General features: G+C 36.3%; 2 protein-coding genes across 2 annotated transcripts in view; one reads left to right on the top strand and one right to left on the bottom strand.

The window, feature by feature from the left end:
- LOC108543641 (ovostatin homolog 2) overlaps nt 1-15,008 on the bottom strand; it is a 111,031-nt gene that overhangs the window by 2,990 nt on the left and 93,033 nt on the right. Inside the window, exons 10-13 of the mRNA XM_017894241.1 lie at nt 14,159-14,268; nt 5,524-5,682; nt 4,086-4,316; nt 244-304 (exon numbers count right to left, since the gene is read on the bottom strand). Of these exons, the coding sequence (XP_017749730.1) occupies nt 244-304; nt 4,086-4,316; nt 5,524-5,682; nt 14,159-14,268 (561 nt within the window). The remainder of the gene's footprint in view (nt 1-243; nt 305-4,085; nt 4,317-5,523; nt 5,683-14,158; nt 14,269-15,008) is intronic.
- LOC108543680 (ran-binding protein 6-like) lies at nt 8,752-8,958 on the top strand. The gene has a single exon (XM_017894273.1). It carries the CDS (start codon nt 8,752-8,754, stop codon nt 8,956-8,958), a length of 207 nt encoding a protein of 68 aa, XP_017749762.1.

The following is a 15,008-nucleotide window of genomic DNA, read 5'->3' as shown; positions in this document are numbered from 1 at the left end:
AAATAAATATTAATTAAAATAATTAATTAATATTATTAATTAACTATTAATTAAGTAATTATTTTTTCATTTGGCATTGTGCCTATTTACATGTCTTTATATGGTCCCCAAGGGTAGTTTGGCGGGCAGTAAATAAACAGTCCTAAAATGCGAGGACTGTGACTTTTAAAGAAAAATGTAAAATATATCCCAGTTAAAGCATTCTATTTGTATTAAATTATATGCTAAAATTAGAGGCCTCACCATTTTCATTGATCTCAATTTTCTGTTGCCCATGAAGAACGATTACACCTTTTGAAATCACCTAGGAAAATGAAAATATAATGATAAAGTTTAGAGAACAGAAAAGAAATTTCATTTAATTATAAATGAATGTGATTTACCTCCTTTTCTTGTCTGAGCAATACTATTGACATGTTTACTAGTAAACTCAGGTTACCAGTAAACAAGCATATGACTCTAATAGCTATATTCAAGAGAATTTAGGAGTCACTGATAAACTTGCTATAAAGCAATTTAAGGTTCCACATTCCAAAACCGTTTTCGAAGACCAATAAAACAACTTTTTATTCATATTTGTAAATGCTGAATTACATCTAAATTTATTTACTTTAGTGAAACAAAGCTACACAAAGCATTAAGAGTCTCCCAGTGCTTGTTTGGTTTTCTGAAAGGTGTGTTTGATATGCAAGGTATAAGCAAGGCCTGTTCATCCATCTCCACCCAAAATTTAAAGAAAAGAAAATAAAGTAGCAAGTTGGGGTGCGCCAGAAAAACGCTTCTCTCACTTCACCTTTATCAGCAACTGTGTTCAAATTTGCATCAGCAGACTTTTATTATGACCTCTAAAGTGCACACAAAGGCTGGAGACTTGAAATCTAGTACAAACTCCTTGAATTTTTAAATTACAATTTTAGAATATTATTTTAAAAGATGCTGAGACTTGCAGATAATTTAAAGCTTCCATAAGATCTTGCAGCTTGAAATTGCTGGAGTTGGTACTCCTAGTCCGTTGAATATTTCACTGAATATTAAAATTGCTTTAAATCTCTGAAGTGCCAGGTTTGGGTTATTCGTTCATAAAAAAAGAACTGAGCCTCAACTAGCTGGAAGATATTGTTTTGGGAACTAGAACATTTGCAAAAAGGCATAAAGCTGAAAGTTTAATGAGCCTGAGAGGTCTTAGCACTGTTGGCTATATTAACTCATTGACTTCTCAAAACAGAAAGACAGCTCTTGTAACAGATGAGTAAACTGAAGAGGCACACAGAGGCACTGATATTTGTCAGGCCACACAATTAAGAAAAAAGCTTAAAAGCTGAGTATCAAATTAATTACTGAAAGCCTGAGAATCAAATTAATTCAGCCTCTATCCATTCATTCTAAAATATTATATTGAGGGTTTTCTCTGTGATGTACACCCTGCTGGGCAGAATTAAAGTCCACCCAGCCTATTATGAAGGAATATGTAGGAGAAGACTTGAATTGTCTAGGAGATTAGACAGTTTCATTTAAGCCAGGAGATGCATGCTGAGGAGGAATCAGCTCGGAAAATGAGGTGCAGGCAGGTTGGGAGCTGCGGTAGCAAATGGGAACAAAGATTGTTATGGGCAGAAGGCAAAACCTGTGGGAGGCTTCTGAGCCAGAAAAGCACATGGCTTGTCCAAGAAAATGAAAGCCCTCTGTGTCTGCAATACAGAAGGCTGAAGTGTAGAATGATGCAAAATGAAGCTGGTGAGCTTCACAGGTGCAGACCAGATACAGTCTTGCAGGCAAAAGAAAGGAGTCTGGTATTTGTTTTAATAGAAAGAGGCACTCATTAACTGTACTTCGATTAGGAGAGTGAAATAATCCTAATTGCTTTTGAAAAAAACCACTCTAGATTTCCAGAAGAAAAGGAGGGAGGAAGGAACGAGGGAGGGAGGAAGAAAAAGGCTATTAGGAGACTCATTTAAAATGGAAATGAAGTAAAGTAATTGCAAAGCCCTTATCAGATCAGAGAGGGGCAAATCCAAGCTATTTCAAGAGGGAAGCTGATGACAAGTAAATCAATTCACACCACAGACCTGCGAAATGGCTCAGCTCTGCATTGGGAAGTATTGGGCATTAAGACGATCAGAGGTGTGGCCAGAAAAGAAGGCAAAAGTCAGGGGCATGTGGGCCTGTCTTTATAAAAACTAGTTAAGAGGTTTAGCTTCTCACTCCAAGGATGCCTGGTATTTCTCACACCCCAATATGGCAATATTATTGTTGACATGTTGAAGAATTTCTGTACCGGTTGGTAAAGAGCCACTTCCTTGAGCTCCCCAGAGTCCCCTCCTTGCTTCCCTAGAACCTCTCCTCCACAACTAGCTCCTCCCACTCCCACCACTTTGCCTCCAGTCTAAATGAGCCACGCTTGGCTTAGCTAAGGGCTTCAGTGGAATTTGGACTCATACCTTTTCTGATGGTTTGGTGTCCATACCTTGCTGGTTTGAAATATTTTAATGTTTATGGAAATGATGAAGGAAAGAAACATGCGAGAGATAATATAATGAAAAAGTGATAGAAATTGGCGAAAAAAAGAAGTATCAAAAGATTATGCCAGAATTCTAAGTTTGAAAAATGTGAGAAATCATGTGGTACTACTTTCACTCTTCATGTAGATAGCCTCAAACACCTTTAGTTCTCAGAATAATACACTTCAGACATCTTTGACCTCTTATATTATTTCCTAAAATAAGCTTAAATGTGTTTCTCATATCCTCTAATCATCCAGAAAACTCCTATTCATCCTACAAAACCCTACTTAGGCATATTCTCTTTATGTATTTTTCCTTAAAAATATGTATATACATATAAATGTAAACATATAGGTATATATCTTTTTCCTAAACTAGTGGTTGTCAAATTTTAATGTGCTTCAGAATCACCTGGAGGACAAGATTTCTAACTTATTCCCAGAATTTTTTTTTTCTTTTCTTTTTTGTTTTGGAGATGGAGTCTTGCTCTGTCACCCAGGCTGGAGTGCAGTGGCCGGATCTCAGCTCACTGCAAGCTCCGCCTCCCGGGTTCACGCCATTCTCCTGCCTCAGCCTCCCGAGTAGCTGGGACTACAGGTGCCCGCCACCATGCCCGGCTAATTCTTTTTGTATTTTTAGTAGAGACGGGGTTTCACCATGTTAGCCAAAGTGGTCTTGATCTCCTGACCTCGTGATCCATCCGCCTTGGCCTCCCAAAGTGTTGGGATTACAGGCGTGAGCCACCGCACCCAGCCACTTGAATTCCCAGAATTTCTAACTTATTCCCAGGTGATGCTGATACTGCTACTCTAGGAAATATACTCTGGCAATCACTGTTCTAAACTCTAGCTAGAGTTAATCATTCATTTTTCTGTAATACCTTAGTGGCCATACATGTTTCATTTGTTACACTTACGTAATTCTAATTTATGTTTTGTCCCCAGTTATACTTTTTCTATTTTTTCTATTGTTACAATTGCTAATACAGTACCTGGAATATGAAAAAGATTCAGTAAGTGTTGGCCTATTGAGTTAATTCATGTTTCATTAATTTTATATCATCTTCATAAATCTCAGTGAAGTATCATGCATCCATTTAGACAGTGTAAAATATTCCATAATAGCAATATATTAAAATCAAACTAATATTTAATATCTTTTGTGTGCCAGAAGTTGGGCAAAGGGTTTATATGTATTACTAAATAATTATCTTGATGATTAGATAATATATTACAAAATTAGACAATATATTACAAAAAATTAACATTCACTAGAGGTTTAAGTGACTTCCAAAAAGTAACACAAAGCTAGTACGTATCAGAACTATGATTTGATCCCAGCTATGTCCAAATAGAAATGGGTAACTCTGAAGAAAGGGTCTGAGAATGACAGCGTGCATACGGGTTGTGGTGGCAGGGCCTTTTCCCTCCTTTCTTAAAAATAGATACCAGTTAGATAAGTTTTATCATTTATGTTTACTTTGAGCTTCCTCGTGGCATACAGGTACAGGGATTTCATTAGGTTCAAAGAAGTTTTAAAGAAAAGAAACAAATTTGGTTGTGGAAGAATATTTTCAGTTCATACCAAATAATTGAAGTTTGCTGTGTAGGTTTTGTCTTCAAAGTCTTCCATATTGAGAATGTAGTGCACTAGCACCCTCTTCTGCTGGTTGCATCTCAGTTCTTCCATCTCTTGGACAATCTTTAGGAAGCTGTTAGTCTTGGAGTAAAATCGGTATGCAAAGTACTCAGGCTGAGGGTATTGAGGCAATACCCAGCCATGAGCCTCACAATTTTCATTGGCCTTGTAGGCTGCCTAGACAAAAAATCAAATTTATGGGTATTTTAGGATAAAGAGAAAGGATGAGTGAAAGAATATTTGATAAGATGGTTTATAGTCATGCTGCTTTATCTCTACAAAAACATTTTATAGCCGTTCTATATTAAGTCTAAGCCAATTCCCCATTTTCTGGTTATACTCTAGAGTGACCACTATGGTTTCTACAACTTAGTCTATTCAAGTCCTAGTTAAATAATATTACATTAAATATTTTACTGTATTTTTTACTATAATTATACTTTTGCTAGAACGTAGATTGCTATATCTCCCTCACTATAGTATGAAGAACCTATGAGTGCAAAAGTTTACCTTGCTACTGACAACATAATATGAAGTTTTACTGAAAGATGGGAAAGTTTTTTTTTTTTGAGACGGAGTCTCGGTCTGTCGCCCAGGCTGGAGTGCAGTGGTGCGATCTCGGCTCACTGCAAGCTCCGCCTCCCGGGTTCACGCCATTCTCCTGCCTCAGCCTCCGGAGCAGCTGGGACTACAGGTGCCCGACACCACGACCGGCTAATTTTTTGTATTTTTAGTAGAGACGGGGTTTCACCGTGTTAGCCAGGATGGTCTCAATCTCCTGACCCTGTGATCCGCCCGCCTCGGCCTCCAAAAGTGCTGGGATTACAGGCCTGAGCCACCGCGACTGGACGGGAAAGTTTTTATGAAATACAGCAAGGAGTTTACTCTGACCATAGTAATTTACCATTATCAACACAAAAGTCTGAGGAGTCCTTTAAAATATCTAAGAAAGATTGATATATAATTATTACAGATAGTAGTTTACTTCTCTCTTGAATATATCCAGAGAAATTCTTTACATTATTCCAAGGTAATACATTACAGGACTTCTCAAGTATTTCCTTCTATAAAAACACAATTCTCATTCTATTTCTGTAATAAAAGTGAAGCGTTGCTTATTTTCAGCTAATTCTCCTTTATACAATTTAATATGTATGCTATCCATCCTTTTCCCAGGACTCTTAAAATAATTTTAATCTGCTTTTCATAGGGTCTATATTCTTAATATTTAACCATTTTTCAGTACTCTAGATTCATACCGAGATGTATCTTTTCATTTCTGTTCCATAAAAATAATCTCGCATAGACCTAAACCTTAGCAAGCCAGTGCAGTTTTTTTGTTTGCTTGTTTGTTTTTGTTTTACTTGCCTTTGGTTTAACTTACTTTCAAGGTGATATTTGGGTATGTAAACGTAGATGTGTCCAAGAAAAACTGAGCGATGCCGTTTACATCTGTGGTGTAGTTGCCCACAACTTTGTCCTTGAGATGCAACTGGACAACTTCATTTGGGATTGGAGAGTTGTCTGAATTAAGCAATTTAATCTGTACAGGAGGAAGAAAATACATTTCTGAAGCAGGTAGTAAATTTGGGAATCCATGTTGATGGCATTTGCCAAGGTTCTATCATGGGGACCCCCGCTCTCCGTATGCACTTGCTGGGAGGCTTCATCTACTCCTGCTGAATGTATGACATGCACCATTAATACACTAAAGAGCCTAAACTCTGTTTCTCCTGCCCACAAAGATCTCTGAAAACTCAGGCTCATATTATTAACTACCCTGAATTATTTTTTATAATAAAAATGCTACAGAAACCCTCAAATTGGAATGATTTATTACTGTGCCCACACTTCCCTTTTTTCTCTTTCTCTTATTTATCTCAGTGAATACCTCAACCATTCACTTATTACTGAAGTCAAATATCTAGAGACATCCTAGACTTATTTTCTTTTTCCTATAATTTTCAATTGTTGATAAAATATTTTCAATTGTATCTTTTTAACATTTTCTGTTTCCAACTGATCACATTCGTTCCTGTTGCTATTCCTTATATCAATTTCTTATCTTTTATCCCTCATACATCTTCTGTTTTTTCTATCTAGTCTCTGTTTCCTGTATTGCTTTTGCTTGTTCTTTCTCTATACTGGCATCAGACCAAATTTTCTAGAATGCAAAATTTAGCATCATTCTCCCTAAAACATTGTAGTGACTGCTCTGATAGGCCATGGTTATTCACTAGAAATCTCTTTCTAATCCTCTTACTAGTACAGGCAATGATTGCTTTAAAAAGTACCTTCTGAAATTGTATTATATGTAGTAGATACAATGCCTGCATCAGTATCTATGCCAGTTTGAAGCCTTTAAAGGCAACCTTCTTAGCAACATCAAGGCCACAATAACCAGACAAAAACTGTCTGAGACATCCTTTTTTTTAGCTCAGTCCGTTTCTGCAAAACCACTTCTGCTTTGAGCCTTTCATCTTATTTCTGCCACTTATCATTTTCCTGCTGGTCCAAGCAAACACAATCCTTTTTTCTTGCTCAGCATCTGTAGACTGATGCCTCATTTGCACCATCTACACAGATTTTGAATGTAGTTTCATCTCACAGCTTGATCTTGTGAGAAAAATTCAACTTGTCTCAGCAATCCATAGGCCACAGACACATGACACCATGCCTTTAGGATCACACAGAGGTTTGCTCTAATTTTAGTACACCTAGACTAGAAAGATCCTTTGAGTCCCTTCTAGTCACAGGAAGATGAACAAGCCGTATGATTTCTGGGCACTTTCCTTTCTGTCTTTGTCCCCAAACCCAAATAGTGACCAAGTGATGACACCAGGCCCGTTATCAACTGCTGGGGCCAGGCATGCAGGACTTCATTAGCAGATGTTTCTTGTGGCAGAGGTATTTGTCATATGTCCTACAATTTTAAACAGTATCCAGCCATCCATGGATGCTGCTACTGTCTCTTATGAAGGAATTCCCTTGCTAGCTCTCTGCCTTGCCCAGCTTCCTATGTTCAAATATGTTACTCTTGGAGTCATACCTCTGAAGTCTTGAACTTTGTAGGGGATATTTAAAAAGCAGATAGTACCTCTATTCTGGCAATAAAGCTTACCCTTCAAAAGTGCTCCCTAGCAATACTGAGCCACGTGTTTGATGACCCTTATGACACAACACATGGCCAGATAAACCATTTTTAATTTCCAGTAATGCAGCTACTATAGTGACTCACTCTATCACAGAGAAACCAGCCCCTTTTCCAAAAGTAGAACAGGAATGACTTGTTTCTCCTGGCACATCTCCTGGAAGTGATCAGAACATTCACCACTGTGAAATGGCCAAAAATCCAAAAGATACTACTTTTTACAACCAAGTTTTGAACTAAAACATTTTATTGTTTGAGACTCACATCTGTTTATAGCTGCCATTGGTCTCCCTAAAATAATCAAGGAAATAAGAGCTCTTATGCACGAGTTTTCAAGAACTAATTCCTTCAAATGCTAATGAAGAGGGTGTGTCCAGGCAGGACACTGTACCTGCATTACAATATATTAATAACAGACTACTTTGTCCACGGGGATGCCTGATTCATGTAGGTACCACCTATCCCCTACCACCCCGATAAATTATTACAAACCTCAGCTGGCTTTCCCAGCTCTCCTCTATAGGAAAAGATGTCTTGAAGTTCTTGATTATAGGATAAGATAATACGATACCTTGAAGTGTCAAAAAGCTTTGAGAGGGAATGGGAAGGAGCTGGGCCTTAATGACTAGGCTAGGGCTTAAGTTCACACACACACACACACACACACACACACACACATGCCCCTCTCAACCATGTTTTATGCTACAGAAGACAGAAATAAAACCCCTGAGTTAATCTAGGGCATGATTGACTGGCAGATTTTAGGGGATTATTGCTAATTTTTTAGATGGGATAATAGGATTTAGGTAATTTTTTAAAAAACATCTCAAATAACCCTTCATTGAGAATCACTATTCTAAGAGTGGCAAAATTCTAATTTATCACCTTTAAACTTATTAGCCAATACATTTTGCCATTTGGCAATGTCTGCAAACACTTTGAGCTGTCACAAATAGGAAGGGGATGGTGCTACTAGCGTTTAGTAGGTGGAGACCTGGGATGTTGCTAAACTCTTACCATGCACAGGGTAGCCCCCACAGCAAAGTATTATCTGGCCCAAAATTTCAGTTGTGCCAAGGCTAAGAAAGAATGGTTTAGACAAACAATGCATCTAAATAATTAGTCAATGTCTGCTAACATCTCAGTAAGAGAGGAAGAGTGCTTTCTGTAAACAGTACATGACACTACCTATATTATATTCTTGCCTACTGTACCCACCAAAAATGAACTTGAATCTGATCAAGTTTCTGAACCTCTCTACTGGTTTATAGGAAACACAGGGGACTGAAAGTAGTTGCTTCTGGGGAATTATTCACGAAATGAAGGGATTAGAGGGGAGAGGTGCTCATTGTTCTTCCTATTTTAATTTATAGTGTTCTTTTTCTTGCTAATATATGTGTTGTCTGCAATTTTAAAATTACTTATGTTCTTTCCTGGTCGTGGTGGCTTTGACAGCGCATAATGGCGGCAACCACATCTGCAGGGGTGCCGGCGACCTTGTCGGAAAAGCAAGAGTTTTATCAGCTTCTGAAGAACCTCATCAATCCAAGCTGTATGGTGGGGAGGCAAGAAGAGGAAATCTATGAAAATATCCCAGGATCCTCATCCAAGGGTGAGGGCTGCAGCCTGTACTACACTTGGACAGATGGCTACAGATTTTGCACCTAATTTCCAAAAGAAATTTCATGAAGCGGTGATTGCAGCTCTGTTATGTACCATGGAAAATCAAGGTAATCAGCATGTGTAATCACATGCAGCTTCTGCTCTTATTATTTTTATTAAAGATGCCCCAAATCATTCCTAGTTCTGTATTTGGACAGTATGGTGAAAAATCTACATTCTATCTTGGTGATTAAACTTCAAGAGTTGATTCAGAATGGAACTAAGTTGGCCCTGGAATAACTTGCGGCAACCATTGCATGGGTTGCAGATACAATAGAAGAAATTTTTTTCCCATGTTATGACATATCCATGCCCTCATTAAAGCACATCGTTGAGCTTGCTGTTCAGAAGGAACTCAAGCTTCTGAGAGGAAAAACTATTGAGTACATTAGCCATATTGGTCTTGCTGTTGGGAAGAAAAAATCTATGCAAGATGCATTAAATGTGATGCAGCTGTTGTTGAAGACACAATCAGACTTAAATAATTGGAAGATAATGGCCCTCAGACCTCTTACATGGTTTCAGCATGGGATAGAATATGTCAGATTCTTGGAAAAGATTTTCAACAGTTCCTTCCACTGGTTATCGAGCCTCTTATTAAAACTGCTTCAGCTAAACCTGATGTTGCTCTCTTAGACACACAGGATGTGGAGAATATGAGTGATGATGACGGCTGGCAATATGTACATCTTGGAGACCAGTAGGGTTTTGGAATTAAAACTTCAGGCCTTGAAGCAAAAACAACTGCTAGCCAGATGTTGGTTTACTCTGCTAAGGAGTTAAGGGAAGGGTTTGTGGACTATACACAACAAGTTGTGAAGCTGATGCTTCCTTTACTGAAATTGTGTTTCCACGACAGTGTTCGAGTGGCAGCAGCAGAGTCCATGCCTTTTCTCCTGGAATGTGCAAGAATCTGTGGCCACAGTATCTTGCACAGATGTGGCAATTCATATGTAATCCCTTAATCAAGGCCATTGATACTGAAACAGATACATACGTGCTCTCAGAAATAATGAATTCTTTTGCAAAGTTCATTGACGTTATGGGAGATGATTGCTTTAATGATGAATACTTGGAGGAACTGGGAGGAATATTGAGAGCAAAATTTGAAGGGCACTTTAAAAACCAAAAATTGCGACAGGTGAAAAGACAGGAAGAAAACTATGATCAAAAGGCTGAGATGTCTCTGTAAGATGAGGATGAATCTGATGTTTATATTCTGACCAAAGTATCAGATATCTTGCACACATTATTTAGTACTTATAAGGAAAGGATTTTACCATGATTTGAACAACCACTTCCAGGAATTGTAAATCTAATTTGTTCAACTAGGCCATGGCTAGACAGACAGTGTGGATTGTGCGCATTTGATGACATCATAGAGCACTGCAGTCCAACTTCATTTAAAAATATAGAATATTTTCAGTGACCAATGCTACTAAATATGCGAGATAACAACTCCGAAGTCAGGCAAGCTGCTGCTTATGGCCTGTCATGGCACAGTTTGGTGGAGATGATTATTGTTCTTTATGTTCACAAGCTGTTCCACTGCTGGTAAGAGTTATTAAATGTGCAAATTCCAAAACCAAAAGAAATGTCATTGCTACAGAGAACTGTATCTTTGCAATAGGGAAGATTTTGATGTTTAAGCCTAACTGTGTAAATGTAGATGAAGGTCTTCCACACTGGTTTTCATGGCTTCCACTGCATGAAGATAAAGAGGAAGCTATTCAGACTTTGAGTTTTCTGTGACCTAATTGAAAGTAACTACCCAGTTGTAATTGGTCCAAGCAATTCCAATCTTCCCAAAATAATCAGAGTAATTGCAGAAGAAAAAAATTAATGGGACTATTAACTATGAAGATCCCTGTGCCAAATGCCTAGCTGATGCCATGCGTCAGGTACAGACTCCTGAAGATTTATGGTCGGAATGTGTATCCCAACTTGATGATGAACAGCAGGAAGCCTTACAGGAGTTGCTAAATTTTGCTTGAAGCACTTTAACATGACTTGAATATTATCTACCATAAAAGTAACTACAAATAAGTGTTGTGAATGGATTTTATTATAAATCAGTGAACTGTTTTCTCCCTGCTAAGCTGTTTATAGTTCTTCCCCATGTTTCCCCAGACTTAGTCAATGTTCGTCCTCTGTTTATCTTGCATGTTTTATCTCTTAAACACAGACCTTGGTGATAACCTTTGCTTTAGGCTGTCTTACAATGTTTGTCACCCTTCCCCTAGTTGATGTGAAGTATATAAATTGTTGCTATTTGTTTGAACTATTACTGATGCTAGCCAAGCAGTATACTTGATGAGAAAATATCAGGCTATCATGTTATGCTAAGAGCTCATGAAAATAAGACAGAATTTCCAGGACAAACATCTTTGGAATTGTGAGTGAAGGATATAGTGGCAGGCTTGTCCCTCCTTGATCAATACTCTTGATATTTGTGGTGATGGGAGGATGCTGGAACTAGAAGAGAGTTTTGAGATATTGCAGAGGATGTGGAATGTATATAAACTTTTCCATAATGTACTCCTGGGAACTGGGTGGGACATATCTATATTCTAGTTCCCCAGGTGTCCGACTGAGAGTTAGAGAACTTTTAAGTTTCCTTAGCCAGACTGGTCTCTATTTTTTTAAGTTATCCAGGACTCCAAGAACCATAGTTACTGAAAACGGAGTCCTGATTCATCTAACATTGGTAGCATGTAACAGTGTTTGACAAATAGTAAAGTAATCAATATTCTTAGGAGTCAGTGCTGTATGTTTCAGCAGAGTATTATTTTGTATATGTATGCCATTTCCCCCCTGCAAAGCAGTTCAACAAAAAGAGCAGCTCTGATTATAAGGCTTAAATTGATTTATATTTTGAAGAATTTCCTAATAGATTCTACAGTAGCACTGAAGAGCATTCTATTGTAAAAGTCAGAGGAAAGCAAATGTAATTTTCTTTGAACATGAAAAAGCAAGCAACTTTGAGAGTGGTCATTTAGCAGTAGATGTGCATTATTATGAGAAAACAGTTCCATAAATTCAGGGTTAATTATATTAATTGGAATGTCGGTCTTTAATGTCTAGCTTATTGTAGGGTAGAAAAGAGCTTTCTACTCAACTAATCATTAATCATTGATCCAAAACTTAAATACATCTATCATTTCCTAGGGCTATTGTGAGTACTGTATATGTATTTAGCAAATGTTTAAGACCTAGTAAGTGCTCAATAAATTGTAGCTGTTACTGCAAAAGAAAAAATTACTTTAAAAAAAAAATATTCCACCATAATCACACATAGTAGAGAAGAAAACTTAAAACTCAAGTAATTCTTAGGTAAAATTAAAATAAAATAATGAAATCATCAAAATGATTTTAACTGAACTTGAAAATTGTTAAGATGGTAAATTTGATATGTGCATTTTTTCATAATTTAAAAAATAAAATAGTATAGAAAACACCTGTGAGGGGAAAGTAGTATTTAGGAAAATTGTATAAATTTGCAAACATGGAAGTTTAACGTAAGTGTTTATAACAAGATGATAGGGAAAAAAAAACCAAAAGAGGTAGAAGAAAAAACATAATAAAAATAAATGACGAAATGAAAATCATTTAAAACAACATTAAAAATAAAGATAATTAACAAATCCAAAATCTAATGGGAAAAAAACACAAGCACAACTAGTAATAAAAAAGGGGAAATAAATTATGATAGATTTATTTTTTCAAATCATAAGTGAACATATTTTATGCCGTCTATTTTAAAACCTAAATTTAATAAGAAATAGCTAGATATAGAAACTAACACATTATAGAAAATTCTTACTAAACTAAAAAAGGAAAATTTTTTGACTTGATAAAGTATATCTCACAAAATTCTACAGTTACTTAGTAGGTTTACGGACTCAATTTTAAAAAGCATTCCCCAAAATATGCAAAATACAACCAGGAAGTCTACTATCATCTCTAATATTCAATTTGGAGATCTTTGGCAGTCGAATAAAACAAATTAACTAATAACAAAAACCTCAGAAGATTAAGTTCAGAAAGGAAGCTAAAATATAACACTTTCACACAAAATGCTCTTTACACAGAAAATACTTTTAAATAGCACAGAAAAGATACAGGAGACAAATGGGAACCCAAGAAATGATCTTGGGTAACAACAACACAAGAGGGAGGAAATGTAGAATTCTCAAGTCTAGATAAAATTATTTTATATTCAGAAAAAATTATATATTCTTTGAAGGTATAGTATTTCTCAGTTTTACATATTTAGTAATAGAATATGAAAATATATAAAGCAAAAATTACAACGCAAAGAGAAAGATTAGAAAAAATTATTGTAACATTATCCACCACTATTCAGTAAGTGAACATGTATCAGATGTGTCTGTTTGCCAAAGCTGTATTTCAATCTAAATTTGTTCATAAAATGACTTTCACTGAAATTTGTTTCAACAAGTCCTTTAGGTGATGCTGATGCCGGTTTGAGAACCACTGCTCTGTAAGATGTAAGCCAGGCTACCCACTTTTGTATTTCTTTTTTAGTGTTCTTGTGTCAACCTAAATATTACTTCCTCAGGGAAACTTTCCATGATCATTTAGTCCAGATTTTAGCAAACTTCTTTCGTAAAGCACCATGGTCTCGGTCTCTTTTTTTTTTTAATTTTTTAAAATAATCTTTTAAAATGTTAAAACCACTCATTGTTCACTGGCTGTACAAGGCAGGCCTCTGTTGGATTTGCCTACAGGCTGTGGTTTGCCAATTCCTGATGCAGGGTAGTTAAATGGTCAGTATTTCACTGACATAGCACCTATCACAACTACAATAAAGAATTATTTATAAAATTATCTGTTTAATGTTTATTATCTCTGTTACACTATCAACTCCATAAAAGCAGTAATAATGGTGCTTCTCTACATCACCATTTTATTCCTAATACTGATGTAGACCGTATAATTTATTGTCCAAACTTGGATATTTTGAGAGTGAAGTGGGATACTATTAACAGTTACAACTTGACAAAAAACATATACATCAGGACAGAAGTGTGAAAATCAACAGTGTAGGTCACCCTACAGTGCTTAGCACAGAGATTCCTATGTAGTAATTTCTTAGGGAATAGCTGTTGGAAGATTAATAGATAAATGAAGGAACAAATGAATGAATGAATACGGTATGTAAAAAAATGATGGATTCTCTTACCTGACCAAAATAAGGGAGTCCCTGTTTGTAGGACACATCCATATTCTCAAAACTAATCTTCACCACTGATGAGTCTATGTATATGTACTTGGAGCCTGTAAGCTGTACACCTGCAGTCAATTAATATTATTAAGAAAATGTCACTTCCAAAAACAGCCAAACAGAGCTTCTGAAAATAAAACACAAAAGCTCACCATTCCTTCTAACAGTTTCCCTTCCCTTTCCTAAGCAGTTTTAATATATAGGTACTTCTTCAGATGTCTTTTATAAAGAAAGTTAATCAAGATGGCACAAAATGCTTCTACCAACTGGTGTTGCTGCTTTTCATAAAATACTCAATTCACTTACCATTCCTTCATGATGGATTAGTAAATGTTGATTTCTCATTATTCCTAAGTAATTAACAACATTTCTTTTACTCTCTGCTTGCCTAAAACATATGCTTTAATTTATTAATAGTAAGAATTATAATATATGTATATCATTTAAAATGGTAATGCTTAAAGAAGCAAATACAAATTACCAAACATCAGATATCCCCAAGACAACCAAAATTAACATTTTAGGCTTTTTCCTACAAGTTCAATTTACCTTTATATTTATCATTTATATTAATATGTTTGAGATTATGTGTGTGTATATGTGTACATGCACATATACACTCAACATGTGCAAATGTATATGTGGTTTTACGTTTTATCATTATGTTATAAGGTTTTGGCAAAATCTTATAAAACTTATATTTTAATGGCCACATAATTCTCATAAAATATAGACATATGTTATCATTTAGTAAGCCCTTTCTCCCTTCCTCCTTTTCTCTCTCTCTCGTCCCTCCCTCCCTCCCTCC

Source organism: Rhinopithecus bieti, unplaced genomic scaffold (assembly GCF_001698545.2).
Source record: "Rhinopithecus bieti isolate Rb0 unplaced genomic scaffold, ASM169854v2 scaffold_23748, whole genome shotgun sequence".
Lineage (NCBI taxonomy): Eukaryota > Metazoa > Chordata > Mammalia > Primates > Cercopithecidae > Rhinopithecus > Rhinopithecus bieti.
Note: the sequence above shows the minus strand (reverse complement) of the source record. Positions and strands in the feature narration are given on the sequence as shown.